Below are 14021 nucleotides of genomic sequence, written 5' to 3'. Positions count from 1 at the left end.
AGCCACAGCACAAAAGATCTGCTTCCTGTAAGAGTCTCAGAATGGCGATCCCTTATTCATCCAGTCCACTGGAGCTAATTCTAATGCTCTCCATTTTCACAGGCCCCAGATTACCTCATCTATCTGAATCAGTTTGGGCAGGGGTGAGGATGAGTGACCACAGAAATCAGGTGGGAATGTCGCCCTCGTCTGAAAGTTCTTACTTAAAGGAAATTCCACAGCCACTGTCACAATCCTTGTAATCAGAGAAACTACTGTTTACCAGACATCAGCATTGGGACGAATATTTAAAGTACCAGATTTCCAAGGAAATAAAAATGCATTCAAAACTTAAGGAAAGTAAAGAATACAAGCACCCTACATAATACAGATTACAAAATCTTATATAAACATGAAAATTATAAAATTAGATAGCCATAGTAAAGGTATTTTGGGAGATGAAAAAATAAAATTTCTTAAAGGAAAAAAAAAAAAGACTCAATTACTAAGCGGCCTTTAGGGTCTACAGCCTGACACCTTGTCAACTGGCAATGGTGTATGAATACTGAGCCAAGCAGCCAAGCTGAGCTCAGTCAGAGCAGCAGTTAACACCCTGGAAAACATACTACCACATACTACCTTATTCAGCTCTGGAAGCACGTGGTCTTCTGTCATTCTCAACATTGCTGGAAAGAGAAATCAAAAAACTATCTTTAAAGGAAAGGTACAACCCTAACTTTAATATAGATACATTTCAAAGGCTAAATGTGTTTCATTGGACTAAATCTTCAATATTCAACCAAAGAAATCTTTTCACCAAGGAAAACTTATTTTCCTTCTAAAAACTAAAGTGTGAAGACTCTAAATTTGACTTGTATTTTCAGGTTCAAAAAGGCTGGTCTAACAATCCTAAACTATTATTTTTTATTTTCTCCATCAACTCAACGACGTGCACTGACCATTCATTCCTCTCCTAACATATGGCATTTCTTCTCTTAAAATCTGCAAACAATTCGGTCCTTCAAAAGCCTTAGAATACCAAACTAACACGTTTCTCTCCCTTGGGTCTTTTGCTACACAAAGATATTTGCACTAAGACTTTTGTGTACATACATACACTTAAATATTTACAGACTCTCTAATATCTGCAGCCAATTCTTGTTGTCCTCTCCGAGGGTTGTATTTTTATATTATGTCCACCTAAGTCAAGGGGAATGCTGCATGTGTTTTTGCACTGTTTGAATATCCCTCGTAATTGCATTCGGTCAGGAATAAGCATGCTGGATGTGATTCTGCAAACATGGATTATTTTAGAAACCGTTCTTAATTAGTTCAAACTTCTAAATTATCTGAAAAACAAGCCATGATCTAGTGCACTCATTCATTCATTTATCCATCCACAAAGTACTCACTGAGCATACTATGGGTGCTGGGGATATAGCAATACAAAAGAAGTTCCTGCCTTCATGGAGGCTACATTTTCCAAAGGAGCAAACCCAGGCGACACCACTAACAAGTGACAGAGCCAGGATTATAATGAGGTCTCGGGTTCTCCCATCCAGCGTGCTTTCTGCTGCCCTGCTCTAATGATAAGGATTGAGCAGTTCATTTCTCTCCTAATCAGGCTTCTCATTAGAGTTAGGACATGCAATAGAATATAAACTGCCTCAACTACGCCAGTAATTACAAGTAAAACCAAACCTCTTCTGTAAAAGAAAATTATTTCGAAGATCTCATTGAGTTTTAATATTGTAATTTATTCTAATCAGCATCTCTGATATTAAACAGGCTGGCCTGATGAACACTCTGGCTCCCCATTCTGGCTAGCATTGGTACGGTTTTGAGGAGGGAAAAAAAAAAAAGAATTTTAAATGCCAACATCTGTGGATCCCATTCTTTTTTTACCACAAGCAATTACATTAGGCTGACAAATACAAAGTCTGTTTGTAAGATACCAGAATTGAAGATCTGGACATTTGTTAAAAGATGTGAGCACATTACAGATAATTTAACTTCTATTTTATTTACTCTTTAGAATTTTAACAAACGAGGAATAAATCTCATTTATAACCAAATTTTTGCCTGTGTTGGAAGGGAATGTATGCTGGATTATTTCAATGATATTAAGGGGGGGGTCACAAAAATAGTTCAAATGGACCTACATAAAATATGCACATGCTGCAGAGTAAGCATTAGAACATGGACTATGAAGTCAGCAAATCCTGGTTAACTACCCACAAATGAAAAGACGCTATGTAGAACAAAGAAAGGCAATGAGTGGTCTGCATTCAACTTAGCTAGGGCACTAGTGTCTGATGGAAAGGATGCTAGAAACTTCTTGTTTGGTGCTGTTCAATGTGACAGGCACTAACAGTGTGTGGCTACGGAGTACTTCAAATGTGCATAACGTCACTAAAAAACTGAACGTGTAACTTACATAATTTCAACTAATTTATTTATTTTAAAGATTTTATTCCTTTATTGCTTGAAAGAGAGAGAGAGAATGATGGAGAGGGAGAAGCAGGCTCCCCATTGAACAGGGAGCCAGATGCGGGGCTCAATCCCAGGATCCTGATATCATGACCTGAGCTGAAGGGCAGCTGCTTAATGGACGGAGCTACCCAGAGGCCCTGTAATTTCAACTAATTTAAAGAGCCACAGGTGGCTACTGGCTACCCTAACGGATGGCATATCTCTAGAAACGGAAGATCAAGAAACAGAACAGAAAATAAGCTACTCAAGAGCAGAGGCCAGATCTTTGCTTTTTCCCCGTCTTGTTTTAAAAAACCTAACGCCTACATAGCAGAGATGCAAAAATGTTATTTTAACCTAAGGAAAAGTTACTAGGTCAAAAAAAGTTTAAAAAAAAAAAAAAAAGTTACCCTTCAGCAGTGAGTGACAGGGACAACCAGTGCTACAAGTGACATCTGGGGAAGTTGGGGCTGGTGGTATGGAGGGAGGAAGGCGGGCTGTGTGTTGAAAACACTGACACCCGTGAAGGGTAAAAGAGGGGTCATTTATACCACTCGCTCTACTCCTACTGTTACTTGAAATTTTATCAGAATAACTGAAATATTCTAAATTGATACACCCACAATTTTTAAAGAAGGGTGAAGGTAATAAGAATGCTTCATTCGATCAACTTACCCACATAAAGCCAGCGAAAAAATGCTTTGAAGTTTTTCATACTACTATCTATAACTCTGAAAAGACAAAAATAAAAGAAATCAGTGAAAAAATGCTTTGAGGTTTTTCATACTATCTATAACTGAAAAGATAAAAATAAAAGAAATCAAAAATAAAATTATAATGTGTGGTTCATATATCATCGTTCAATTGTTCTGGGATATAATCATCCTTACCATTCTCTTTTATCCTATCTGAAGGACATTTAAACCTTTGACTTTACAAATCAAAAACATACCTAAAAATAAAGCTTCAGAAGAGCAAGTCCTGATTCTTCTCAAAAATAAAGCAAATGACTCAGATTCTAACTGGTTATAACAGTCTTGCCACAAACTGTGTAATGGTCTTTCCCACCATTCAGTAAAGTATGAAATCCTTTTTCAACTTTGCAAACAAAAGAAGTCGGCAAAAAACCATTTTCAGCACTTTTCTCAGTTAAAAAAAAATACTGGTCAGTAAGAAGAAAAAACATCAACGCCAACAGAAAATCAGGATTATAAGTTTGTACTATGTCACTATCTCTGCTATCAGTGGACATTATTTTTGGAAGTTGATTTTTGATGCTTACAGTAACTGATCTCAAAAACTGAATTTCCTTGAGCTTTACAGAAAAGGATTCCCCAAATTTAAGTATTAAAAGTGGAAGTCATGTTCATTTCGATGAAACTATCTTTAAATATGGACAGGGCTATCACTTCAAAAAAAATCTCTTTAGGCTCATATCTATCTACAGGGTAACAACTACTCTAAGCAAGTAATACCTGCATCTTTCTTTCCTAAGATGCAGGTATTACTTGCAAAGCCCCTTCCAAGAAAGAAGTTTCATACTACTGGAGAGGTGGGTCACCATCATTAACCTAGCTCTCTAGAGTAAAACACCCGACATAAAAAGACTGCCACATTCCTGATATTACCAAGTAATATAATCAAAACTCTCTTGTGGCAAAACGAAAAAAGGAAAGAAAAGTTCCTTTCTGTCTTTCCCAATCAATACTCTGACCGGCCCCTATACCCGGCAAGCAATGGTGGAGGAGAACATCAAAATTCTCACTGCCTCAGTTTCTTCATCTATAACCTAAAATAACAATGCTATATTCAAATTCTTCCAGGGAGCAAAGAAGTTAAATAAACTACCTTCCGTTCATATTGAAAAGTGATCACAAAAAGCTTAGTATTTTATACCTACTCTCTGCAAATACGGTGAACCAAAAAATAATTCAACATATAGGAAAAGCAATGTCATCTTTCCTCTCATTTTGTCTTCTGAACACAAAATGTCTCCAACCTCTACCTTCTAAAACCCCATTAAAATGATAATGGGGTGGGGGGGAGGGGTGTACTATAAACTCACAAAAACAAAAAGGATGGTAGAAAAGACATTAATTTCAGAAATGTCAGAAAGGACACGTGGCTGACGAAGCTCAACAGAGGCAGTCACACGCAGAACACGGAGAGGACAACCAGCAAGGACACTTCCGGCCTGCAGAATCCCAGGGACACTTTGGACCTTGCAAATGTCAGGCTCGACAGCAGCCCTCAGGATGACACACGGGGCTGGACACAGGAGGACAAACCAAAATACAGAGCAGTCAATATGTTCTTTCCTCCTAAACATGAATGCCTATGGGTCTATGCCCCAAACAGAAATGAACAGGGTTTTCCCAAGAAAGCGCATAAACTGGGAAGAGCTGAGGTGGTCCCATGCAGGTCCTGGCGGCCCATCACACAGCTCTACACGCCTGCCCGGGTGCCAAAGCCACCCTGGGCACATAGATTCCAAGCAACTTCAAATCACCTCATGAAGAAACATGAGTAAACACTGGAGCATCGGGTATCTGAAGAAAGCTGGCAACGAGACCAAGACAAACAGATAAGTGACCCGGGAAGTGGAGATCATACAGGGAACGGTAGGCTTATAAAAATATCTAATTAACGTCCTCAGAGATTTGAGAAGATGTCATCTACAAAGCAAGAGCACAGCTTTGAAAAATGATTAAAGAAATAAGAAAACACACTTGGAAACTGAAAGACAAGGACTTCTGTGATAAAGAACTCAATGCGACAGTTCAGGTAACGGTCAAGTCCTCCACTCACCTTGACTACTAATTCCAAAGCTGACAGCCTACACCCCTTCACTACCAACTTGAACCCTCTGACTCTCAACATCAAGCATGCCACTCACCAACAACCACCTGTCTTCCCAGGGACCTCTCTTCAGCACCCCAGCTTTCGTCTCCCTAACTACCACCTACTGGTTCCCCCACCTCTCCTCCCTCTCACCCACATTGTGTTCCCACTTTACCCCCAAACCAGCTCCAATTCAAGGTTCATTTGAATCATGCCCTCGCTTTAATTCCCTGGCCCCACTTTGGCTTCGCTTTGGTCACCAAGCCTAGCAAATCTAAGTGCTCACTTGCCCTGTGCCCCGGCACACTTGGCACCCCGGCTGGAGAAAAGCCAGCAGCCACGCTGACCAGGGGCATTTCTACATTCTCACAAGGGCTCCCCAAGTGGCCCTCAGCACCAGCAGCATCTGCCTGTTTCACCTGCCCGTTCTTTCTCCCACTTCCCTGAAGGAAACTGGCTCACACCTTTTCCTTTATTCTTAAACCACCTCCCCACTCTTACCTCCAGCTGACAGAACATTGCCTATCTCATTAAGATGGTAAGAACAGTTGCAAGTGAATCTCCCCAAGCCTCCATGTGCCCAGATACTAGCGTCTGTGACCCTTTACACAGCCTTCTCTCCTGTAATTATAGATACACTATCTTTCCAGTCCATTTCCCACATGCACACATGGCCCTCTATCTTTCCAGACCATTCCCCACATGCACCACATGGCCCTCCCCTCCCATACTCTTACTCCATCAATCCTCTCCTCTCTCTGTCATCATCAACTGTTTCCCTTCCAGAACACCCCATCATATATAAATAGGCTCTAACTTCTCCTGCCGTAAGACAGAAAAACCCAACAACTATTTGCAACCACTGGCCTTCCGTTCACAACAAAACTACACAAGAGATGATACTTGCTGTTTTCTTTGCATCTGCTCTCATTCTGCATCCCAATGGCTCCATGACTCCATGACATGGTTCTGATCAAGGTCATCAATAATCATTTCTAGTAATACTCTGATTATCTGTTCTATTCTTGGTCTTCATCTTACCTGACTTAGCAGCATCTGACAACTGATCTCTCATTCCTTTTTACAATGTTTCCATTGCTCAGCCTATAGGATACCCACCCACTCTCCTGGTCTTTTTGCCTCTTTAGTTTCCCTTGCTAGCTCCCCATCAATACCATTTCTAAATGTTGGAATGCTCATCGCTGTCTTCAGATCTATCCTCTTCTCTAAGCACACAGACTACCTCATCCAGCCTCATGGCTCAAAATAACACCAATGTGTTGATGGTTCTCAAATTGCCATCTCCAGCATGGACCCTTCCCTTGAATATTAGTCTAATATGATCAACAATGTCTCGGACAGATACCCATGAGGGTATCTAACAGACATTTCAAATTTAATACAGCTGACCACTCATCAGGTCATCAAAATTCACGCCACTAAGGAGAAGCAGACAGACATCATTTGCCTCTGGATGTGACACCTTGAGAAGGCCACTCCACCAGTTATGTATATTCTGGCCAGGGATGTATAACCTAAATCTAATTGTAAAAATACCAGATAAACCCAAATTGAGGAACATAAGATACACATATATAATTTATATATTCTCTTCCTAGTTTTCCACATTTCAGTAAATGTCAATCCTACTTTTGCAGGTGCTCAGACCCTAAATTCATAATTACCCATAACTCTTTTATTTTACCATCCATACAATCATTTAGCAAATCCTGTTATTTCTACTTTGAAAATGTACCCAGATTCTGACCTCTTCGGATTGTAACCACCATTTCTCTCTTGGCTTCTGTCCTTGCCCTCTTTTAATTTATTCTCAAAACTAAGCAATGAACAAGAGGATCTTTTGAAAACCTAAGTCATATCCTGTCACTCCATAACTTTAATTGCTTCTTCTTACATCCAGAGTAAAAGCCAAAATCCTTCCAACTGCCTACAGGCTCTACACAACGTGGCCTATTCTCCATGAGCTCTCTCAGCTCATCCTCTTATCTCTCACACTCTGCTCCATTCACTTCAGCTGGAGTGGCTCCTGAGGCACGCTCCAAACTCAGCGCCTTCATACTTGCTATCTCTTTTACCAAATATTGATGACTTACTCCTTCCAATACCATCATCTTGGTGAGGTCTGCCCTATATAAATCGCATCCCAAAGGTCCCCCTTCCGTGCTCGGTTTTTCTCACCACTCCTGACACTATCTGCCTTGCTATGTATTTTCATCATTTAATTCTTTATCTCACCACATTAGAATATAAGACCCATATAGATTTTATTAGTTTTGTTCACTGCTATACCCTCAGCATCTAGAATAATGTTTAAAATATAGTTAAGTACTCAATAAAGGTCCACGATGAATGACAATGTTGCATAATTCAGTTAAAATTTCTCAGGAAATAGAAAAGAAACAGTTATGAGAATTACATGAAGAAAAACAGAAGACACAGGTCAGTTCACGGCCTAGTATCTGACCAACCAAGTTTCTAGAACAAAAAATCTAATTAAAAAAAAAAAAAAGATTGGGGCGCCTGGGTGGCTCAGTGGGTTAAAGCCTCTGCCTTCAGCTCGGGTCATGATCCCAGGGTCCTGGGATCGAGCCCCGCATTGGGCTCTCTGCTCTGTGGGGAGCCTGCTTCCTCCTCTCTCTCTCTGCCTGCCTCTCTCCTACTTGTGATCTCTGTCTGTCAAATAAATTAAAAAAAAAAAAAAAAAAAAAGAGGCGCCTGGGTGGCTCAGTGGGTTAAAGCCTCTGCCTTCAGCTCCGGTCATGATCTCAGGGTCCTGGGATTGAGCCCCACATCGGGCTCTCTGCTCAGCGGGGAGCCTGCTTCCTCCTCTCTCTCTACCTGCCTCTCTGCCTACTTGTGATCTCTATCAAATAAATAAATAAAATCTTTAAAAAAAAAAAAGAGAGGAGAAGAAAGAGAAAAGGAGATTACTAAAATAATAACACAGTAGAATTCAGATTCAAATATTTTCTTATTATCAGCACAATGAAAAACCCACATCTAAAAACACTACTGTGAAATTTCAACATATCAAGGATAAAGAATGAAGCTTTGAGAGATGAAAAACAAAAACAAAAAAACCCTATAGAGGGATGAGAATCAGAAGGACCAGACCTTCCAACAGCAACAGAAAGACCAGCATATAATAAAGCAATACTTTCAAAGTTCTCTGAGAAAATGATTTCCCCTTCATCATCCTATACCCATTGGAAACCACCAATAAAGCGTGAAGGTAGGAGAAAAGACACAGAGTTTATCATTGCATAACTACTTCCTGAGCAAGTTACTGGAGATGTTTCCCAACAAAGTGATGAAAGGAAGCAAGAAGCAAAGGCGATTGTGATGTCTGGACCTAACCCAAGAAAGCACCAAAATGCCTGCCTAGCAGGCTGCTGGGGCAGCTACAACAGTGCATCCAGACCAGCGTGGGGGAGGGAAGGCTGGAGGAGAAATGTCAGGAAGGGAGGGGTTCCAGGGTGTGATCCTGCCTTGGAGACAGGGGAAGAATCTAAGGATATAAAAAAGGCAAACAACACAAGAAAAGAGAAAACAAAGTCTAGGAAAAATGAAACAAACACAGAAGAATTTCTAAAACTGGATAAATAAAATAATTGCAGTATAGTTACACAATTTAGAGGTATGGAGGTAAGAACTAAAAACAGAAACAGTTACAGGAGTTCAAGGATTCCCCCTAGAGAGGGGACTCGAATGAGGACAGGCGGGAGAATACAATACCGCTTTAACTGATAAGACAGCTATGTTATTGGCTTGTTTTAATCGTGTAAAGGTGGTAACTTTGATAAAAACTTATAAAACCAATTTTAAGAAAATCATGACAATTTGCTGGGTTCTTGCTTGTTAGAATAAAATATTCTCACGTCAATGATTCTAGGTATCCCCAATACTTACTGAAGAAGTTCATTTGCCTTGAGTATGAAAGAACCCACAGCAGTAATAGCATCTAAAGAGAAATAAATAAGTATCATTTGTCCATTAAGTAAAGTGTGTTTAATGTACTCGACCAAAAAACTGAATTACTACCTTCAATTCCTGCAGCATCTAGTCCAAGAGGTTCATATTTTTGCTTCCATGAAGCCATTCCTTTCAGTTCACTCAAATGGTATAATAAAGACTCGGAACCACTATCAAAACAGAGCAGAAATAAGTTATTATCATTACCATCATCAAGGTGGCAGACAGCTACGACCTCACCTAAACATTTCCAAATTTTCAGAAATAAAAACTGAAAGTAACAATTTTCTTTCTATGAGAAATGATCATTTCTCAAACTTTTCTCTAAAAACTAGCAGAACCATCTGGCCATTCTGACGATGGAGATGAATACACAACCGCAAGATTTAATCTTATGAGATCACATTATGTTCTACAGTTGGACCTGGCACCCTGAAGACAGTCAGATGGTCATCCTATTTAACATTCAACAAACATGTATAATCTCTAACTTTAAGTCAGCACTGTGCTACATACTGGAGATACAACAGTGACCAAAACAAAAGGATCCTTACAGCACTGACAGTCTCATGGGGAAAGGACACTCATAACCACAATCAGACATTATATCATTCCCACTATCATAAGTGCCTGGAAGGAAATGCACACCAGCGTAGGTGTAATGGAATAACCTGACCTAATCTGAGGAATTAGGGAAAGCCTCTCGGAACAAGTGAGATTTGAGTTAAGGGGTTCAAGTGAAGAGCAGGGTGGGAATGTTCCAGAAGGCAAGATGGATGCACAAAAGCCCTGGGTCGGAAAAAAAAATGTCAAGTCTGGTAAGGCCACCAGTGTGCATGAAGCAGAGAGGCAGGTGTGTTAAAGACCATGCAAAAGTCTTGGTCCTGAGAGCAATAGGAAGGCGCTGGAAGTTTTTAAGGAAGAGTAACATGATCAGATCTGCTCTGGGGAATTTACTTGAGGGGCACAAATCTATTTGTGGACTGGAAACCAGGCCAAAGGCCCCTGCAGTGATCCAAGGCTGAGGTGATGCAGTAGGGGTTAAGCAACTCAGCATAAAGGGATATATTGAAATTTAAGTCAAACATTGAGCAGCCACATGCAAACTGCTTCACGAGGGAGCTGTGGATAGAAGTAGCATGAGACCTGAAAATCAGGGTCTGGCTGTGACACTTAGTAACTTCAGGCCAGTTTGGATTTCAGTTTTTTTTTGTGTGAAAGGAGGATAATCATAATCAACACCTTGCAAAAGTGTTAAATGTAAAAACACGTATCATGTTTTATAAACTGTAAAATGATAAACATAATTTCCTTGATCAAAAAAGGGTATACGGGGATGCCTGGGTGGCTCAGTTGGTTAAGTGTCTGCCTTTAGCCCAGGTCATGATCCCAGTGTCCTGGGATCGAGTTCTGCATTGGGCTCCTTGTTCAGTGGGGAGCCTGCTTCTCCCTCTGCCTGCAGCTCCCCCTGCTTGTGCGCTCTCTGACAAATAAGTAAAATCTTTAAAAGAAAAAAAAAGGGTATATGTCTTTCCAAAATATACGTCCTGGCTGTCTGGCTGAGGAAAAAAAAACCCAGACAGAGAGCCTACTCCAGTGAAAAGATGTTTGAAAATTATTTCAAGATGTACCATTATTGACTCTCTATATCTTGGGCACTCCAAGATTCCCTTCAAGTGCCAATGCAACAATTTTAGATAGAAAAGGCTAAAAAAGAGAGAATGACAGCTGATGAAGAACACCGACACCAAGTACATACAGACACAACACCAAAAACTCGACATCACCTTCATACCTCTGTAAGTGACTTATAACCAATTTTTGTATACTGGAATATGATGACTCTATAGACTGGCCAAGCTTCTTTAAGCCCTAAGTAAGAGGTAAATATATATTTAGCATATAAGTAAGACACTGCATGCTGCTCTAATTAAAAAAAAAAAAAAAATCAAGAAAGTGCACATAGCCATTTAAAGACAAAGATAATTTAACCACACCTTTACTGTTAACTGGTTCATTAAGAGGGTCTGAAGTTCAGCACTACAATGAAAAAGGAAATATTATTAGTCTTCCCTATTCAAAATGTAAATCCATCACTTAAAACTTTTAAATTTTAAAAGTAAAAACAACATTTTTAAACAAACAAAAAGAAACTCCAACAAAAATTAAGACTTAAGGAACAGACAGAAAACAGAAAACAATAAAGTCCAGAAACAGACTGAAGTATACTTAAGACATACTGAATGCTAAAATGGCATTTCAAATCCATAAGGAGAAAGTGTAATAGTCAATAAATTATGCTGGGCAATTATCTAAATCTTCAGAAAAGAAGAAGTTAAATCTTCCATAGCATATAACCAAATAAATCACATCTGGAACATGCAGATGGAATAAAACATAAACTATAACAAAAACTCTAAACGAAAATACAGATCAATCTTTGAATACTCTTAAGATGGGAAAGGTCTTTTTAAGAATAACACTAAGGCGGATACCATAAAGGAGAAAACCGATGGGACCATAAAAAATTAGAAATTTTTTTACGCATGTAGAAATACATACATATATTATAGCCACAGAAAATGATTACATTTACAAAAAATGAATAAAAAAATCAATACTATTTTTTATTCTTATGTACCAGAATTTTCTATTTTTTTACAACAAACATGAATTACTTTAAAAAAACAAACAAACAAAACACTATAAAAAAGGAAGAAAACACAAGAGCACCTAGTATGAGTTCACTACCTTGCTTTCCCCCATAACAGCAAGTGCATGAATTCATCCTGTACGGAAGTGGTTGTGCTCTTCTCCTAGACAAAATGGATAACATCATGATATGTATCTTTAAAATTATAACTACATGTATAATTCAAAATTAAAACTACAGGAGCATGAATCCCTTCCTTTTCCTTAACCTTCCTTCAAATCCTTATTTAAACTGATTATCTATCAGTTCATGGCAAGTACCCAGTCAGCTCTTCAGTACCTGTCCTGACTCTCCACTCCCCACTGGCTCCACTTCACAGACCTGTCCCCACCTAGGTTGTCCCAATTCGAGGGGAGCCTTTTCTCTCTGGAGAAAACAGTGTGAGGTCAGATCGAGCCATCTGAAAGCTTAACGTTCACCTTTTACAAACCCGACCAGTATCCACCAGGTAGCTCATGAAGTCAATGAAATGAAATGAAAGCAGCACAGCGTGCCTGCTTTCACTCCATCCAGGGGAAACTTCACAAACATTACCTGCACAAACTTGGTGAGACGAGAATCCATCTGCATCAGTATTTCTTCCCAGGCTTCACACATACATGTTAGTGACAAATTTATATACTATTAACAAGAAGGAAACAAAATATCAGAATAGTAAAAACAAACAAAAAAAAACCTACATTAAATCAATGTGCTAAGTAATATATGCTTTTTCCTGCCAACTATCTCAAAGAAATCCAGAATTTACTTTCAATCATTTTTCACTCAGCCTGTGAAAGAGAAGACCACAACTAATGCTTGATAACCACTTAACCATCAAACATTCTGAAATTAAGTTTTTATCTGGTAAAACAGACCTCCTCCAGCTTTTTTTATATATATGTTTCATGTACACTAACTGTCAAAATGCTGGTTGAGTCAGCTATTCAATTTTCAAACAAAATCCTTAAAAAGATACCATCCAGAAATCTTTGACATGTCAGGGACTGTGGCAGACTGAAAGAGAAAAGCCACAGTTCTTTGTAGCTCCTCTATCTGGATGCAGACTCGGCCTCCCCAGTCCCTGAATCTGGGCTGGCCTTGTATCGTGCTGTGACCAACACACAACAGAAGGGACACCAGAGTCCAAGGCCTCCAAAGGCTCTGCATGTTCCCACTTGCACTCCTGACACCCCTGCTGTGGCTGCCACTTCACGAACAAGCCTGGGCTAGCCTTCTGGGACATGTCACGTGGGGAGCCACCACTGTTGAGGGACACTCAGAAAAGCCAGCTGGCCAATGATGCTTGATCAGGCCCAGCTGAGATGACCTGGCCCGGATCAACAGAACCTTCTAGCTGAGCCCAGCCCAAACTAAGACCTGCGGAATCAGCTAATTTGGGGTGGGTTTTTACACATAAGAGTGAACTGACATAATGGCTGTTTTCCATAATGCTTGATTTGCAGTAAGACTTTTAAAATTCCAAAATGTTATTTCACGTAGGGGAGTATTTTTAAAATATCTGAACTACTTTTTTCTTTTCTGGTGGGAATAGATTTTCAATTAAATTCCTTTTTCTTGTTAACAGACATTATAAGATTATCAGAACAGACATTTATACCACAGATAGTGAGCTTTACAGAATGAAATTTGCAAGTGTTTTATTTATAGACTATGAGAAACTTAAGAGCAAATATTCACATAAAACAAGCTACAAATAAATACCTGTAGAAGTGCTGAAATGTGAGTAAACTTTCTAGCCATCCTAGTTACTTCAGGTAAGAAAGAGTACAGTAGATTGGTTTCAAGCTGTAAAATCAAAATAAAGTGAGTTACAATCACACATACACACTTCTTTTAAAGATAAATCAGTCCCAGCTCAAAAAAAAAGAAATCCTACAATTTAAAGAGTTAAAGTCAAGGTCTAAGTATGTGTCAGAAAGACCATGTCTGAATTCTGCTATCTTTGAGCCTACTACTTTGAAGACTAACAGAAGAGAACTTTAGGATTTTCTAATCTGACATGTTTACCTGTGCACAGATC

At 39.3% G+C, this 14021-nt stretch overlaps 1 protein-coding gene across 3 annotated transcripts in view; it reads right to left on the bottom strand.

The window, feature by feature from the left end:
* Positions 1-14021, bottom strand: part of ANAPC4 (anaphase promoting complex subunit 4) — a 45587-nt gene that overhangs the window by 11768 nt on the left and 19798 nt on the right. For all 3 annotated transcript variants that reach the window (XM_047719035.1, XM_047719036.1, XM_047719034.1), the window contains exons 10-18: positions 13703-13786; positions 12533-12619; positions 12037-12101; positions 11283-11325; positions 11081-11157; positions 9355-9455; positions 9223-9274; positions 3127-3182; positions 619-665 (exon numbers count right to left, since the gene is read on the bottom strand). In XM_047719035.1, coding sequence (XP_047574991.1) covers positions 619-665; positions 3127-3182; positions 9223-9274; positions 9355-9455; positions 11081-11157; positions 11283-11325; positions 12037-12101; positions 12533-12619; positions 13703-13786 — 612 coding nt within the window. The remainder of the gene's footprint in view (positions 1-618; positions 666-3126; positions 3183-9222; positions 9275-9354; positions 9456-11080; positions 11158-11282; positions 11326-12036; positions 12102-12532; positions 12620-13702; positions 13787-14021) is intronic.

This window comes from Lutra lutra, chromosome 2 (assembly GCF_902655055.1).
Source record: "Lutra lutra chromosome 2, mLutLut1.2, whole genome shotgun sequence".
Classification (NCBI taxonomy): domain Eukaryota; kingdom Metazoa; phylum Chordata; class Mammalia; order Carnivora; family Mustelidae; genus Lutra; species Lutra lutra.
This window is presented reverse-complemented; position numbering and strand designations above follow the sequence as displayed.